At 42.7% G+C, this 15,776-nt stretch overlaps 1 protein-coding gene across 2 annotated transcripts in view; it reads left to right on the forward strand.

The window, feature by feature from the left end:
- The first annotated feature begins 3,684 nt into the window (after positions 1-3,684).
- The window catches only part of SUPV3L1 (Suv3 like RNA helicase), a 29,042-nt gene continuing 16,950 nt past the window's right edge, over positions 3,685-15,776 (forward strand). Inside the window, exons 1-4 of one of the 2 annotated variants that reach the window (XM_081074957.1) lie at positions 3,685-6,060; positions 12,965-13,042; positions 13,653-13,760; positions 14,729-14,843. In XM_081074957.1, the coding sequence (XP_080931083.1) occupies positions 5,787-6,060; positions 12,965-13,042; positions 13,653-13,760; positions 14,729-14,843 (575 nt within the window). In that variant the 5' untranslated portion in view covers positions 3,685-5,786. Of the gene's footprint in view, positions 6,061-7,742; positions 7,856-12,964; positions 13,043-13,652; positions 13,761-14,728; positions 14,844-15,776 lie in introns of those variants that run through there. The other variant, XM_081074958.1, reaches the window with a different exon arrangement.

The raw sequence follows: 15,776 nt of genomic DNA on the forward strand, positions 1-15,776 counted from the left end.
CGTTGTCAGATTTATCATTGAGGCCAGAATTGCTCAATAGTTCAGGAAAGCTATAATTGTGATGATTAGAAGTTTTTATAAATGTCAGTTTCAATTTTAAAGAGCTATGTCATGCTTTTAATTAGGTGGCTTAAAACACTTGTCATAAATAGGATGCTTATTCACTTTGCTTGAGGCTTTGATGCATAACCAGTTTGAAAAATAAAAATTTGAATTCAGTATTTGGTGAACTGAGTAAAAAGTTGGCCAGGTAATCTGAAGTAAACCGGAAAAGAAATTTGTGTCTTTAATAGTGTACAATATCTAATCCAGTGGTTCTGAACCCTGGCTTCATATTTAAATCACTTCAGGAGTTTTTTGAAATAACTATGCCAAGTCCTACCCAGACAAATAAAATCAGAATTTCAGGGACCCGGACATAAGCTACCCAGAGTTGAGAACCACTGTCTAAACAATTTAAATAGTTGTTTTTCTCACTAGTGAAAAATTTTTGTTGTCTTGAATTGTTGGGGAAGAAAAACTTTTTATCTACTTTTTGTATGTTTGGGATTCTGCTAATTAAACTGACAAAAATTAGCAAGAGAAAAGAGATTTAATTGAGTAGGAGGGAGTTCACAAAAATGTGACTTAAAGGGGTGGTTAGAATTGGGGGCTTACAGGTCATCTTGATAAGGGAAGGGGGGTGAGGCACCTAAATGACTTAAGGGAATTTGGGGGGAGAAAGGGCACTTGAGGGGAAAGCAAATCACTTTCAGGAAAAATATATGGGCCCTTAGGAGAATGCCGGGAGTGCCAAAAAAATGTATACACGACTCGTATTCATCTTTTGTTGTTGATATACATTGAGTATTAAAATTTTAATAGTTTTTTCCTTTGTTAAAGTGTGTGTACATTTTTGGCACCCTCCGTAGATGGTAGACATAATAGTTTTGTGACAGTTGGTTTAGGTATGGTACCAACTTTTCACTGTGGTGATGAAGTTAATCTTGCCTGGTTGCTCCCTGAGGGCATTTATGACAGTTGAGTTCTTTTGGGAGGCTCCGCTTTTAGGCAGATAGATTTCAGGAACTCAGATGCCTTCTACTCAGAAATGTTATGCCACAGTGGTATATTCTGGACTCCTAATAGGATCAGGTAGTTGGAATACTCAATTATAATTCCCATGTGAGTCAGTAAAGTCTTATATTTAATTATGTTCCTTTATAGTCAGCTGAATCTGTTGGAATATATAAAGGCATACTCCAAAGGTTTATACTAGCCTGGATTGGAATATAGCATATTTTAAGTTTCAAGTTAGGTAAAGGCATAGTAAGGAAAATGTGCACCCTTAAATATAATGTATCCTTTTTTTAGGCTTGGGGTCTTCTATGAGCATAATTCTTATGTCATTCCCCTATCTAAAATCTTTTAGTGACTCAATTCCTGGATAAAGTTGAAGTTCCATATTACCAAACACCTTAGGCCCCAGTTAATGCCAGACTCCATGGAGAATGCCCACCCTCCTTCCTGCACTCCAGCTAATTTCTAGTAAGGCTATCCTGGCCAGTCTTGCCTGACACCATCTTCATCTCTAAGTCACAGAGTTAGATGTCCCTTTGTTGTGCTGCCAAGGCACGCTGTGCACACCTCCAGGACTGCTTACCACACTTAAAAGACGCTAATTCTATGTATTTAAGCCTCTTGAGGGCTCAACCTGGTTTGTTTTGGTATACTTTGTGCCTGTCATATACACTCAGTATCTGAATAAATGGATGAAACTAATTTTCCTAGTGATAAAAATGTCCTTTAGAAAAAGATATGGTTCCAAATGCAATAAAATTATGGATAAGAACTGTTATGTGCGCCTCAGGATTAGAATAAAGGAAACAGACTAGCTTCCGTAGGAGTGTTACCAGGTCTTGGAGAAGAAGGCAAACCCGAGCAGGGCCATGTGCTATCTACAAGTTCCACAAATGCATCTGATAGTTGTCCCCTCCCTAGATTGGGGGGAACTGGATGAGATGATGTCTGTCAAGACCCCTTCTTGCTTTAATACTCCATGATTCTAAGAGTAAATTTATAAACATTCACTTAGGATAAACAATATAGCATCTAGATGATAACCTTACATAGGAAAAATACAGGAAACTTCAAATTACAGAATTTGGTTTAGGCAAGATGTGAGGAGAAATCTACAAGGATGTGCTTTTGGGAAACCTCTACCAGGTTTTATTAATAGCAAAGGCAGAGAGGAGAGAAGAACTTGCTCGTTTTATTCCCTACCACCTGGGCTATCTTCTCCCACTTCCTTTCCCCCTTTCCATTTGTTCCTGCATTTACACAATGCATTCAGCATGTTTCTTGAGTATTTCATTAGCGCTATTTCATTATAGATTATAGTTCCTACCCTGAAGGAACTATCATCTATAGCAGTAGTTCTCCAAGTGTGGTCCTCAGACCAACAACACCTGGAAACTTGTTAGAAATCGGGCCCCTCCCCAAATCTACTGAATCAGAAACTCCGGGGATAGGGCCCAACAATCTTTGTTTTTAACAAGCTTTTCAGATGATTATGATGCACCCTAAAGTTTGAGAATTACTATAGAACCAATGGATAGAGTTTTAGTGCTATGACAGTGGTGTACTAGGTCCTATGGCATACCAGAAATGCACCCAGTGTGTTCAGAGGTATGGAGGTGAGAAATGATGACAACTGGTACATAGTTCTGGCATAAACAGAATAATAAATTTGGGGAGTAGAGAGATTAGGCTGGAAGAGGAGTATAAAGAGAGCCAAGTTAGGAAGGGACTTGGATGCTATACAAATGAATGGAATATAGGCTTTATCTGAACATTTATTCAGAATTCACTGAAGCATTTTAAGCAAGAGTAACTTAACCAGATTTGTATTTTGAAAAGATTGTGGTGACTGCAAAGTATGGATGGAGGCTTGATAGACAAGGATACCAGTTACATGTTTATTGCATTCATGTTTTTCAACAAAACCATATGGAGGCTCTAATATGTGCAGGTGCTGATAACAGTGCTATAAATATCTCTCAAAGGGAATGACAGGTCTATCCTGTAAAAGCAAAATATTTATGTTGAATTTTTCCATTTCAGAGTTTATGAAACCTTATGAATTGCCGAAGAGGAAAACGTATACATGCTTATCATAAAATTCAGACCTTACTTTATACCTGCAAGGAAGTACAAAGTTACCAGTTAAAATAGTTTTATGATCTATTTTTTCTGCAAAACTATATTAGAGTATGTTACTACATTCATAAGATTAGCAACAATTGTTGATTCTGGCCCCAAAATATAAATGGTTGTAGGTATATTAACAAAAGGAATAACGCTAGCCTCAGATGCATATTAAAAGTTTGGCTTATCTATTCTCCCAGTTTCCAAATATGATGAGACATCCTCGTTTAATGCCATTCTATCATAGTCACTAAATTGTCTAAGGATTCTTTTGTAAAGTCCATTCCATATACATGGTCTCTACCATAATTCAGATGCTAATCCACCATCTTCACCTAGAACATTTGCTATAGTTATAATTGGTTTTCCTTCCTCTTTTTTGAGGGGAGGGGTGGAGGGTTTGTTCCAGTTGTGAGGGAGGAAAAATAATTTTTCCTCCTATCCTGTAAATTCTGGCTGGACTAATAATCAAATTAGCATAAAGACAGATTAACGGGATAAAATTACCACATTTATTATGTATATACATACAAGGGTTCCAAGAACGAGACAGAGACCACATAGGATTACATGCTATCTTGAGCTAAGAAGGGGGCGTTGGGTTGTGATTGTGACTTCAAAGAAGGAAGGCAATATACATGGAGATGGAACAGCAAATGTTTGGTAAATAAATGTTTGCTGGGCCATCTTTAACAATGGGATACAGAGAGGACTTGATCAAATGGATCTTGCTAGGTTCCTCCCTGCCGATCACACCTAGTTCATATTAAACTACAGGTATCTAGTATAAGGATAGCTCCCTACGAGGAGCAGGTCCTCTACTTAAATTGTGTTCTTTTTTTAGATTTTATTGGGGAGCAGTGTATTTTTCCCAGGACCCATCAGCTCCAAGTCAAGTTGTTCTTTCAATCTTAGTTGTGGAGGGCGCAGCTCAGCTCTTAAGTCCAGTTGCCATTGTTCAATCTTAGTTGTGTGGGGGTGTGTGTAGCCCACCATCCCTTGTGGGAATCGAACCGGCAACCTTGTGGTTGAGAGCACGTGCTCCAATTGAGCCATCTGGCTGCCAGGGAGCTCAGTGGCAGCTTAGTGGCAGCTCAGTGGGAGCTTAGTGGTAGCTCATTGTCTTCATGCTAATTGCGGAGGGCACAGCCCATTGGCCAGTGTGGGAATCGAACCGGCAACCCTGTTGCCCAGAGCTCACACTCTAACCAACTGAGCCACCCATTTACCTCTCTAAATTTTTTTAGGCGGTTATAGGTCTTTTGTTTCTTAACAACAACCAGCTTAAAATATCCCAAAAGGTGTATTTTAGAGTGGCAAACGTGTTTCCCTTCACAGTCTATCCTAGACACGTTCTAAATCGAGTTCTCAAAAACTTAATGATTATTTATAAAACATAGAATGAGGCCTGCGTTAACTCTGGGATTTAAAATTTTTCAGCATGCCTTTTCCATAGTTAAGCCTCTACTTACACCGTTTCCTCTGACTGGAATTTCCTTACCTCTTCTCTATTTGTCTTGTTTTGTTTGCTTTTAAGCCTGGCCGACATCTCCTTAGCTCTGAAAATGCTCATTCTTTGAACTCTCAATAGCCTAGGAATAATAAGTATTTGCATTATTTAACGTGTACACTTCCTTTCATCAAAACCAGATCAGAAACTCTTTGAGGGCAAGGGTCCCTCCATTCGTATCCCTGATGTTTAAAAAGTATTTTGTGAATCAAAGGCACATAGCAAATTGTTATTGGAATCCGATTTGACACATAATATTGCGTATTACACGGCACATTTCTTGAAGTTATAAAGTCTTAATGTTTTAAGTATAATGAGAGAGACAGGTGGAAAATCTAACAGCATATTTTGAAATTACTGTTGCAACCTCGTCTGTACGCAACCAATGCAAATGGAACTACGGTTGGCGAGGGTACAGAAGACACATTTTTGTTATGCGGTTGTGACACACTGGCTGCTGGGGGCACGCACCCAAACTGCTCACATTACAGTCCAAGTGCTTAACACGCGTCACACGAAAGGTTTTCCTTAAGAAACTAGAACAAAATTCCTTGGCAACGTTCCTGTAGGGCATGTCAAATTATGCTAATGCTACTCTACCCGAAAACGAAAGTTAATAATTCAAGAGACTTCTGGGAAATGCTGGTTAGCGCTCGATTCAGCAAGCCAAGTGGGTCATCACAGCACAGGTGCTTCTGCATCCACCGCCTCTGCTGAACTCGCCGCGCTGCCCACGTGCTGCTGACCGCGCCCGCTTCGTCACGTGACACGGCTCGCAGGCCCCCTCGTCTCCCCTGTGACAACCCCCAAAGTGCCTGATTATTTTCTTTAGGGAAGCGGGCTCCAATGTCTAGTGAAAGAGAGAGGACAAGAACTTATCTTTTCTAGTTTTCGTTTCTAAGCTTTCCCTTGCTTTTATGAGCAATCCTAGGGCCCCAGTACTTTTTCCTTGGTGATCGGGATTTTTCCGGGGCAGCTTTCCTGCTCTCTCTGGGTCTTTCCGAACAGTGGTCGCTGGCGGCGTGCGTCACTGTCCGCCGCCGTGTCCCTGCGCCGCTGCAGCCAGTCTCCTTTAGGGCGTGTGGCCTCGATGTCCTTCCCTCGCTGTGCCCTGCTGTGGGCTCGGCTCCCCGCGGGGCGCCCCGCGGGCCAGCCGGCAGCCGTCTGCTCTGCCCTTCGCGCCCACGTCGGGCTCTTTCCCGGGGCCCTGGGGCGCGTTCCTGCCGTTGCCTGCGCCTCGTCCTCTGCCTCGGGGGGTTCTAAAGCCCCGAACACATCCTTATTCGTGCCGCTGACTGTGAAACCGCAGGGCCCTAGCGCGGATGGCGATGTCGGGGCCGAGCTAACCCGTCCTCTGGACAAGAGTGAGTGCAGGAGGCAGCGAGGGGGTCGGGTGGTGTCCCTGGGCCGACGGGCCACCGTGGGGAAGCCGCTCCGCCTGCCCCTGGAGACCCGAGCGCCCCTGGAGCGTTGTCACGGTGCCTGCCAGGGTCTGTCTGCCTGGCTGACCTGTGAGCGCTCAGAGCTTGGGCGTGTGTCTGTCTGACGCTTCTCTGTGCCGCCCAGAAGTGGCCTTTTCCCTTTCACTCTCCTCTCAGTGGTTTAACCCTCCTGTGATGGGACGATCCACCTTTTTTTCAGTCGTTAGGGGGGCCTCCAGTTGTCTAGCGTCCTCCTTTGTTTCTTACCGCTGCCCCGCACTGTTGCCTTCAGGAAGGGGCAGGGGAGTGAGTGGGTCGGAGGGAAGCCGGAGGAGGACCTTCTCGGGATTCTTTGTCACTGGCTGGGCACTGAGGCCAACCTGACACTGAGGCGGGCTGCTGGTTGCCAGGGAACCAGATGCAGATCCAGACTTTTTCCTCTCCAGACACTTACGTGTCGTGGGCGGGAAGGGCACGTGGATACCAAGGTAGGAGATGACGCGGGTGTCCTTGCCAAAGGTGGTGGGCCCCGTGTCATCCCGGCGCCGGAGAACAAGCCGCTTAGCATCAGCAGGTGGCCGTGGGTTTGGTCCCCCAAACTAACTTTGGATGGATGAGCAGGGAGGCGTGTACGTGTTTACGAGGGGAATCTCGGATTATAAGGCTGCGCGTCTGTCGTTTCTGGATGACGAGGGAGGTGAGGCAGTGTCCTGTGCCCGGAGGAAGCTCTGGGAGGCCGGGGAAGTGCGCTCGCCTCGCACGGCGGTTGCTCTCCAGGAACTATCTGTAGGCATTTCACTTCAACAAGCAACGCTGGTGCTTTCTGTTGTCACTTTAAAATACAAACGACAGCATGTCATGGGTCAAATCTTGTTTTTCAGGACAGGAATACGATGCTTTCACTGAAAATGTGGTGGAACTCGCACCGTGTGTGTTACTCTGTAACGAGTTCTTCCAAACCACTGTTAGCCAAGCGCTCTCACGTGTCTTGGAGTTGTGGGCCCTAGTATTTCGATAACTTTAGTAGTGTACTTATGTTACTGTTTATTACTTATTTTTGAACTGTGATAAAAATATGAAATTTACCATCGCAACCATGTTTTAAGGGTATTGTTCAGTGGTGTTAAGTATATTTACGGTGTCGTAAAACCCATCTCCAGAACGTTTGCATCTTGTAAAACTCAAAGTCTAAACCCGTTAAAAATAATTTCCCCGCTTATTTTTATTTTATTTTATTTTCCAATTACGATATGCATTTTAATTTTTTTAATTCAAGTTTATTGGGATGCCGATTGTTAGTAAAGTTACCTAGATTTCATGCGCACCATTCTTTGTCACATCATCTATAAGTCACACTGCGTGTTCATCCCCATTTATTGTACATTTTTAAAGACACAGTCATTTGCCGCGGCCAGGACCAGGGCGCGGGCTGAAGCCCCCGAGAGGAGCGGCCGAGAGACCCCGAGGGGCCCCACGTGAGGGCACGCGCTCTCGCGGGGCGGGGACGTGCGCGTCTGGAACGTGAGGTAGAAGGCGTGGCGCGCACGCGCGCGGGGAAAAGCGCCTGCGTGTCCGGTTCCTCGTGCGTCGTGGCCCCCGACCCCCGCGCGTGGGCCGTGGGGTGGCAGGACGCGCGCACGGCGGGCCCGTCCTCGCGGGGCGGTGTGGCCTCTTCCCCTCGCCGTCGGCCGGGCCCGGGTTGGCGCTGCGGCGTCTGCGCGGGGAGGCGAGTCAGCAGGTGGTTTATCAAGGATTAAAAATCAGGGTCCAGACCCTTGGTATCGGGGTTTTGGGACCGGGGGGGGGGGGGCCTCCTTTGAGCCGCTCAGGGCCCGGGGCTGCTGCACGCCCGAGCCCGCGCGCGGCCCGAGGGGCTGCCCTCCGCACGGCCGCGCCGCTGTGCGCGCTGAGCGCGTTCGCCGGGGGGCGGGGCCGACCCGCCGTCTTCCCTCGGGGGAGGGGCCGTGCTGTCCGGGACTGGACGGAGCCTTTTCTGCGACGGGAAATGTGCTTCCTTGTCTGCCCATTGCTTTTAGTGGCATTGGTGGTTCTGCGGTGCTCTTAGTGGAGGAACGGATGTTTTTATAATAAAACACATACAGGTCACAGCCTTAAAAAAAAGATACAGCAATTGACGTGAGATAATTTGTTTTATTTATTAGGTTTAAATATAGAAAAACCCTTACGCAGCTCTTTCAACTTACCTGAAAGTGGAAATGTTTTTGATGCTTCCAGTAAGGGGACACAATGAAGACATATCGTGTTTCCCCCAAAGTAAGACCTAGACCGACCATCAGCGCTAATGCGCCTTTTGGAGCAAACATTAGCGTAAGAGCCAGCCTTACACTCATTTTTGCTCCAAAAGACGCCGATGGTCCGGCGGGGCCTTGCCCTCGGGGAAACACGTAGCACCGAGGCACTGAGCTCAGCCAGGGGAGCCCCGGCTGACCTCCGGAGGCAGATGACTGATCACTGGCGTGTTTGTAGGGGGTGGCAGCAACAAATAATACTGATGGCTGATTGCATTAGCAGTTGTGAGTCTGAGGGAGGCTGTCGGGTTAACGAGGCCGGTTGTGGGAATTTCCTCACAGATTCTAGTCCTGGTAGATGGGAGATGCGGACTGGAACTCGGATCCTCAGAGCTGTGGCAAGCGTGTTGAAGCCACTCGCCTCCCTATTAGGGTGAACGGGAGTCAGAATTTTGGGGAAGCTTGCTTGTCAAAACACCTAGATTGATATATTCTGGCATACCAGTGACGAAGTACGAGTACAAAATTAGGGTGTAATGCTAAGGGGCTCAAGGTGATGGAGACAGGCCCTGTATAGGCTCTTAGGGGACACTTTCCTAACTTCACATCTGGCTGGCTTCCTGGATGAGACTCGTGCTGTTAATGTGAGAAGAACCTTGTGAAAGAGCAGAGACTTAAGGAAGTCGTTGTAATTTGCTGTACGTTTATTGGGTACAGACCCAGTTTGGAGTATAGGGAATAAATAGCTCAGGCTCCTGAGTCTTAATGCTGCTGTCACGCCGTCACCTGAGCTCGATGCAGAAAGGTCAGACGCATTTCTTCTAATACAGCTATCTGCTGCAATAGTGGCAATGTCTGTAAATCTAGTACCACTTTTTAGAACTCTCTTTGTGATTGATTATATGAAGGGTTCCGCACAAGTTCCTACCACGAGAACAGTATTCAGGCACATCTTAATATTCAGTGACAAGGGTAGTAATGTGTGTTATGTGCTGCTGAGTCGGCTCTGACTCCTGGGGACCCTGCGAATGAGTGCTGTCCACCATGTCCTGTCCTCTGCAGCCCTGCTCAGCTCCTGTAGACTCACACCTACGGTTTCTGTTATGGAGTTGATCCATCTCACATTTGGTCTGCCTCTTTCCTGCTGCCTTCTGTTTTTCCCAGCATTATTATCTTTTCCAAAGAATCCTTCCTTTTCATGATGTGCCCAAAGTAAGACATCTTCCGTTTTGTCATTTTTACCTCCAGTGATGTTTCAGGCGCAATTTGCTCTCGTACTCACTTGTTTGTCTTTTTGGTGGTCCAGGGTAACCATAGAGCTCTTCTCCAACTCCCTATTTCAAATGAATCATTTTTTTTTCCTGTCAGCTTTCTGCACTGTCCAACTTTCACATCTGTACATAGTAGTCGGGAATATGAGAGTGTGTGAATGATCTTAGCTTTGGTCTCTAATGACACTTCTTTGTTTTGGGTGGCCTCTCCGAATTCTTCCATTGTCGTCTTTCTGAGTGTCTGCCTTGATTTCTTGGCTGTAGTTTCCATTTGAATTGATGACTAAACCAAGGAAAGCAAAATCTTGAACAATTTTAATGACTTCACTGTCTGTGGTAAAGTTGTGTATTTCCTACCCCTTTAATACTACAACTAGTATTAGTAAAGGATAATAAAACTAGTTATAATATTAAAGGGGAAGGAACTACTAAATGCTACTACTCAGTAGTCTTTTGATACAATCTCTTCAGGATTGATTCTGCCTTTCTCTTTGGATCCTAAAGATTTTCTAGCCTATTTCTACTCACTTCTCTCCACCTGTTTTCACTGTGACTTTGGACTTTTCAATTTATGAAGAGGTTGAATCACATACCTTCCCATCTGCTTCTCCAAACTTCAAGTGAGCACGTAGCTTCTGTGTGTTGATAAGGACTTCTAGTTGATTACTGATGAGTACAGTGAAACAAGTGAATTAAAACATTTTAACAAAATGGGTAAATCAAAAGGTTTAAGCAATCCCAAACCCATAATAGCTGCTTTGTTCTTCATCAGGATGTAAGTGGAGTGAGTAACGTGGATCATTGTTTTTGTGTACAGATTCTTGGAAGGTAGTGTTATATTTTAGAAAAGAACGTGTTCTGATGGATTGTCTTGAACATTTTGTTTTCTCTTCAGAAGAATATGTAATCGTTTAAAACACAATGCACCTGGTTTAGAGTTTATAGTGGGCTTTTTAATTTTAGCATACAGTTTTGAATCCCAGTACAGCCATAGTAAATGCCGGGCTCCTATTACAGGAAGCTGGAAGAAAGCTATTACCTGGTTAAAAGTTGTAGTGACTGAGTAATTTCTACTGTGGCTGAAATCCAGAGAGTGTCTTCTTTAATCACTGTTAATTCTAATGAGAATTAGAATTAAAATTAAATTAAATGTAATTTTAGAGAGAATTAGAATTAAAATTAAATTAAAATTCTGTTAATTTTAATGAGAAGTAAAAAAAATCAGCTCATTGTGTTAACAACAGTGAAACAGTGAAAGCTTATTTTTATGAAAAACAAAGCTGTTTCCATATACTTCTGTAGTAGATTAAAATTTTTCTCAGTGTTATTTCCATTGTGTTAATGTGCTTGCAGTTATTTTTTAAAAATTGATAGTGGATTTCCAAAAATCCTTTTATGTAAAATAAAGTATTGATACAGAGAAATCTCACTTAAAAAAAAAATTATTGGGGAGTATTGAGGAACAGTATGTTTTTCCAGTACCCATCAGCTCCATGTCAAGTCATTGTTTTCAATCGAGTTGTGGAGGGCACAGCTCATTGGCCCATGTGGGAATCGAACCAGCGATCTTGGTGTCATGAGCACTGCACTCTAACCACTGAGCAAACTGGCACCCGAAACCTCACTTTTTTGAGTGGGTAGTATTCATTTTTAAAAACAGCTTTAAAATATTTGCATACCATAAAGTTCATCCATTTAAAGTGTCTGGTTAAATGGTGTATTTGCAGGGTTGTACAATTATCACCATAATCTAATTTTAGAACATTTTCATCACCCCAAAAAGAAATCCTCATACCCAGTAGGAAACACTTGCCATTCCCCTAGCCCCTACTCCCCTCCGCCTAGCCCACGGTACACTAATCCACATCGTTTCTGTTTGGACATTTCATATAAATAGTATTCAGCATGTGGTCTTTCTTAACTAGCTTTCACTTAGCATGAGAAACCTCATATTTTTTAAGCATTTAAAATTGAGTGAAGTATTGTGATTCTTGCATGACACTGGAATGTTTTAATTATAGGAAATGGGTTAGTTCTAAATAAATTTGATGTTTTCAGTTTTTATTAGTTTATAGGTTAGCAGAATTTCCCCAAATAATTGCATGTGCTTCATTATAGTCTTTTTGTCACTGATTTTTTTCTGCTGTTGCTACAAAGAAACTGTTGCCCCTGGTGGATACAAAGTAACAGAAACCCAGAAATATCAGGATAACTGCCTGTGGTAGGGCATACTTGTGTATAGCATTCAGTTGTGGACAAACAGACTGGCTAAACCAGCGATTCTGAAATTCCCTCATTCTGCAGAACAAATTTTTGTTAGTGGGATGCTTTATTCAGGCTTAATTTCTTCAGTGGGTGTTGTATGTATTGTAGCATGACAATGTGGTTCGCGTACTTTTGTGGGAGGTAGAAATATAGGCTATTTGACCTTTTTGTGTTTCATGGGCAAAGACCGTGTCTTTAGTTTTGGCCTGCTTTCCCAGAAATGCAGAATGTGAGGCTGGATCAGTCAAATGTTTCATCTCTACAGAAGAATGCAGTAGTATTTTAACATGTACAATGGTAATACAATCTCAGCTTGATTAATTTAAAATATTTTCACCTATAAAATTTTTGATTCATAGTGGCATGTTACTTCAGCAGGCATCTAATTCAACCTTTCCTACAGCACAGTAATTTCTCTGCTATCACCCTTGAAATACAGTCATCTAAGCCTTGCTTGAGTACTTTTCGTGACAAGGAGCTGGCACTTTTGTGCAGCAATCCCTTTTCACTGTTCTAATTGTTAGGAAGTTCTTATATAAATTCCACTGAAATCTGCTTCCCTCACTTCCCACTGACTTTAGTTTTGCTATCTAGAACAAAATAAGTAATCTGTTCTCCCTAAAATCATCTTCAAACTAAAAAATATCCCTGGCTCCTTTAATCATTTGCATAAAAGCATAATGATCTGGTCCTTGCAGTATTGGTTGTCTTTCTAGACACCTTTTAGCTGCTCACTCTTAGATGTTCAGAATAGTTGTAAGTAAACAAAACAGAACATGGTTATCTAAAAGTGGCCTGATGGAGGCTAGGGGCGATGTCTCATCCTGTAGCACCTTGCTTGTACCTCTGTAGTATAGCAGGAATATTGCAGTTTGACTTTATAATTTTTCTAGGCACTTCATCTCACTATTAAACCATAAAGAGCTTGTGATCACCCAAAGCTGTTAAGTTCTTGTAACATTCAGTAGACTGCTACCTTGAGTGTTAAGACTTCAAGTTTCTTTTGCTTTTTGAACATTTCCCTTTTTGGGAAACAAATGTTAAACTTTGATATCTTTCCAGATGAAGTAAAGAAGATCTTAGACAAGTTTTACAAGAGGAAAGAAATTCAGAAATTGGGTGCTGATTATGGACTTGATGGTAAGGCTAATAATGTTCCATTAGAGATATTTTATTACTTAGATTACAGCTTTGTCAGTATTGTGTGGCACCTTGTATGGCCTGGACATATGTGCATACTGTGTTTCCCCGAAAACAAGACCTAGCCAGACAATCAGCTCGAATGCGTCTTTTGGGGCTAAAATTAATATAAGACCCGATCTTATTTTACTCTTATATAAGACCGGGTCTTATATACTATAAAATGGGTATAATATAATATAATATAAACTAGGTCTTATATTAATTTTTGCTCCAAAAGACGCATTAGAGCTGATTGTACGGCTAGGTCTTGTTTTCGGGGAAACAGGGTAGGTATAACCTGCAGGATGTCCCAGAACTTTGCTTCTGTCTGGGCAGGAGATCGGCTAGATACCTGGTGAACCAGACACACAGCAAAGAAGCTATGTGTTCAGCTTTCCTTCATGTTATGCTAGAATTTCAATTTTAGCCCAGATCATAATAAACCAGCTATACTATCAAATAAAAAAAGACACTTGATGAGTTAGGTGTTATTTGTACATGTACCTTTTAAAATGAGAAATGAAACGAAAACTAAGCTCTGCCTATTTTGATTTTGTGTTTCCTGTAGCTCGTCTCTTCCACCAAGCTTTCATAAGCTTTAGAAATTATATCATGCAGTCTCACTCCCTGGATGTGGACATTCACATTATTTTGAATGATATTTGCTTCAGTGCAGGTAAGTGTTTATAACGACTTTTTAAAACCCTTGTTGAACATACTTTCTGTTTCTTTCATGTTTATTTCTCTAGTCAGGTCTTAATTTATTTTAGAATAGACTGTATTAATAGTCTCTGTAAATAATTCGATGCTTGATTAGAAGGCTGTCTAGATCCTTTTTGCTTTATAGTGGGTCCCTGCGCTAGTTATTAAATCACCCATGTGTCAGAGACTGGAGGTAGACTTGCTCTATCACCGTCTGCTCTTCACTATGTGTTAATATAGGACATAGTGAAATGAACTCTCACACAAGACAGAATTAATGCATAGCAGATTCCATCTACTTCTGCCACTGGCTTCTTCCTCATATCAGGAAAAGAGCTCTTGCCATAAAATAAAAAAAGGTAAGAGCATCATTATTTTGATCCTGTGGGCAGCTTGGCTTTGATTATGTATTTTAAATGTATTTGACTATTAGACCTTTACGCTGTGCCATGTGCTGAGGTAGAGCCTGGGTACACGGCCGAATGTGACACTGCCCAGCCTCCTCAGACCCATGACTAGGTGTGGAGACTTCTTGCTGGGGAATCAGTTCACTTTCATGTTTTGTCTTGCCATGGTCTCTGTAGTGTAAAAAATGTTTGCACCTGCAATTCTCTTCAGTAACCACAGGCCTCTCTAATGTATATTTCCAGGTTCTTTAGTTTTAATTTAACTTTCAGCAATGCTGATCTTTACCTGTTTGCATGGAAGGAGTAGAACATGGTGGTTGGGAGCCAATTTTCTGTTTCCTTAGAAAATAGAAGTGAAATTAGGCAAACATAAGACAAAACAGGATCTCAGAAAAGGGTACAGTTCCTTGTTCCAGGGTTTTTTGTTTTAGCCTGTCAGTGTCCCTCTAACTTAGCTCACTAAGAAAAAAGGTTTCACTAAGTTAGCTATGGATAACATGTAAATTCCACGTTAATACAGTGTTTTATTTTCCAGCTCATGTGGATGATTTATTTCCATTTTTCTTGAGACATGCGAAACAGATGTTTCCAGTGTTGGAATGTAAAGATGATCTACGTAAAATCAGTGACTTAAGAATACCACCGAATTGGTTAGTGTCTTCATTTGTGGATTTGAAATTTTAAGTTTCTAATCTTGGGAGATTAATGATTATGTTTTTCTATTAATGCTGGATGATAAATCATAAGGAGTATAGATTGTATTGTTTTCCCTCGAAAAACAGGCAGTTAATCCTGGCAGGAAATTAACTGGTATCTCCCCTTGATCCTGATCCAGCTTGGTTTTAGGTTTTTTCACTACAGATCTAGAGTAGCCCTTACTTTAGGGTGTTGTCCTTACAAGGTGTGGCCTTTCTGGTGTCTCAGCTGAATGCCTGGGGTGTTAGTGAGCTCTCTCACCAGCGCTGTGGCCAGAACTCCAACATCTCCTAGCACTTAGCCACCTCATGAGACTTTCTGCTCAAATCCTTAGCAAGCTGTCCTCTCCCGGGGCCTGCACATGTTCATCCCAGCCCTTGGCCAGGGACCCACGGGTAACTCCCACACAGACCTCAAGGCTCCCCTCCACTGCACCTTGTCTTCTCTTCCACATTTTGTCCTGGAAATTCAAGCTGCTTCAGCAACTCTGAACTTGATCTCTGCTGCTCCGCTCAGGAGGACTATTGCACAGTGCGTGGCTTCCACCTCTCTGTGCCCTGTGGGGTGCAGAAGGGCTCATCTCAAGTGTTGTCTTCTTTCAGGGCCTGTAGTCCTGCACTGCCTGTTGTCCATGTCCCTAAGCAGCTGTTTACTTAGTCTAGTTTTATACTTTTTGTGGTGGGAAGGCAAGTACATCATGGCCAGAAGCAGAAGATGTGGCCATTATATTGTATATATTAAAATTCAGGAGCCTGGGAATGTTTGCTTATAGGGTCATGTGTTTAGAGCTGTGGAAATGATGTGAATGTATCTATGGAGTGGATAGCAGTTCAAACTTATTTTAAGTAACCCCTGAGGAAAAGGAAAATATCCAAGAAATTAATTTG

This window comes from Rhinolophus hipposideros (assembly GCF_964194185.1).
Source record: "Rhinolophus hipposideros genome assembly, chromosome: 15".
Classification (NCBI taxonomy): Eukaryota; Metazoa; Chordata; class Mammalia; order Chiroptera; family Rhinolophidae; genus Rhinolophus; species Rhinolophus hipposideros.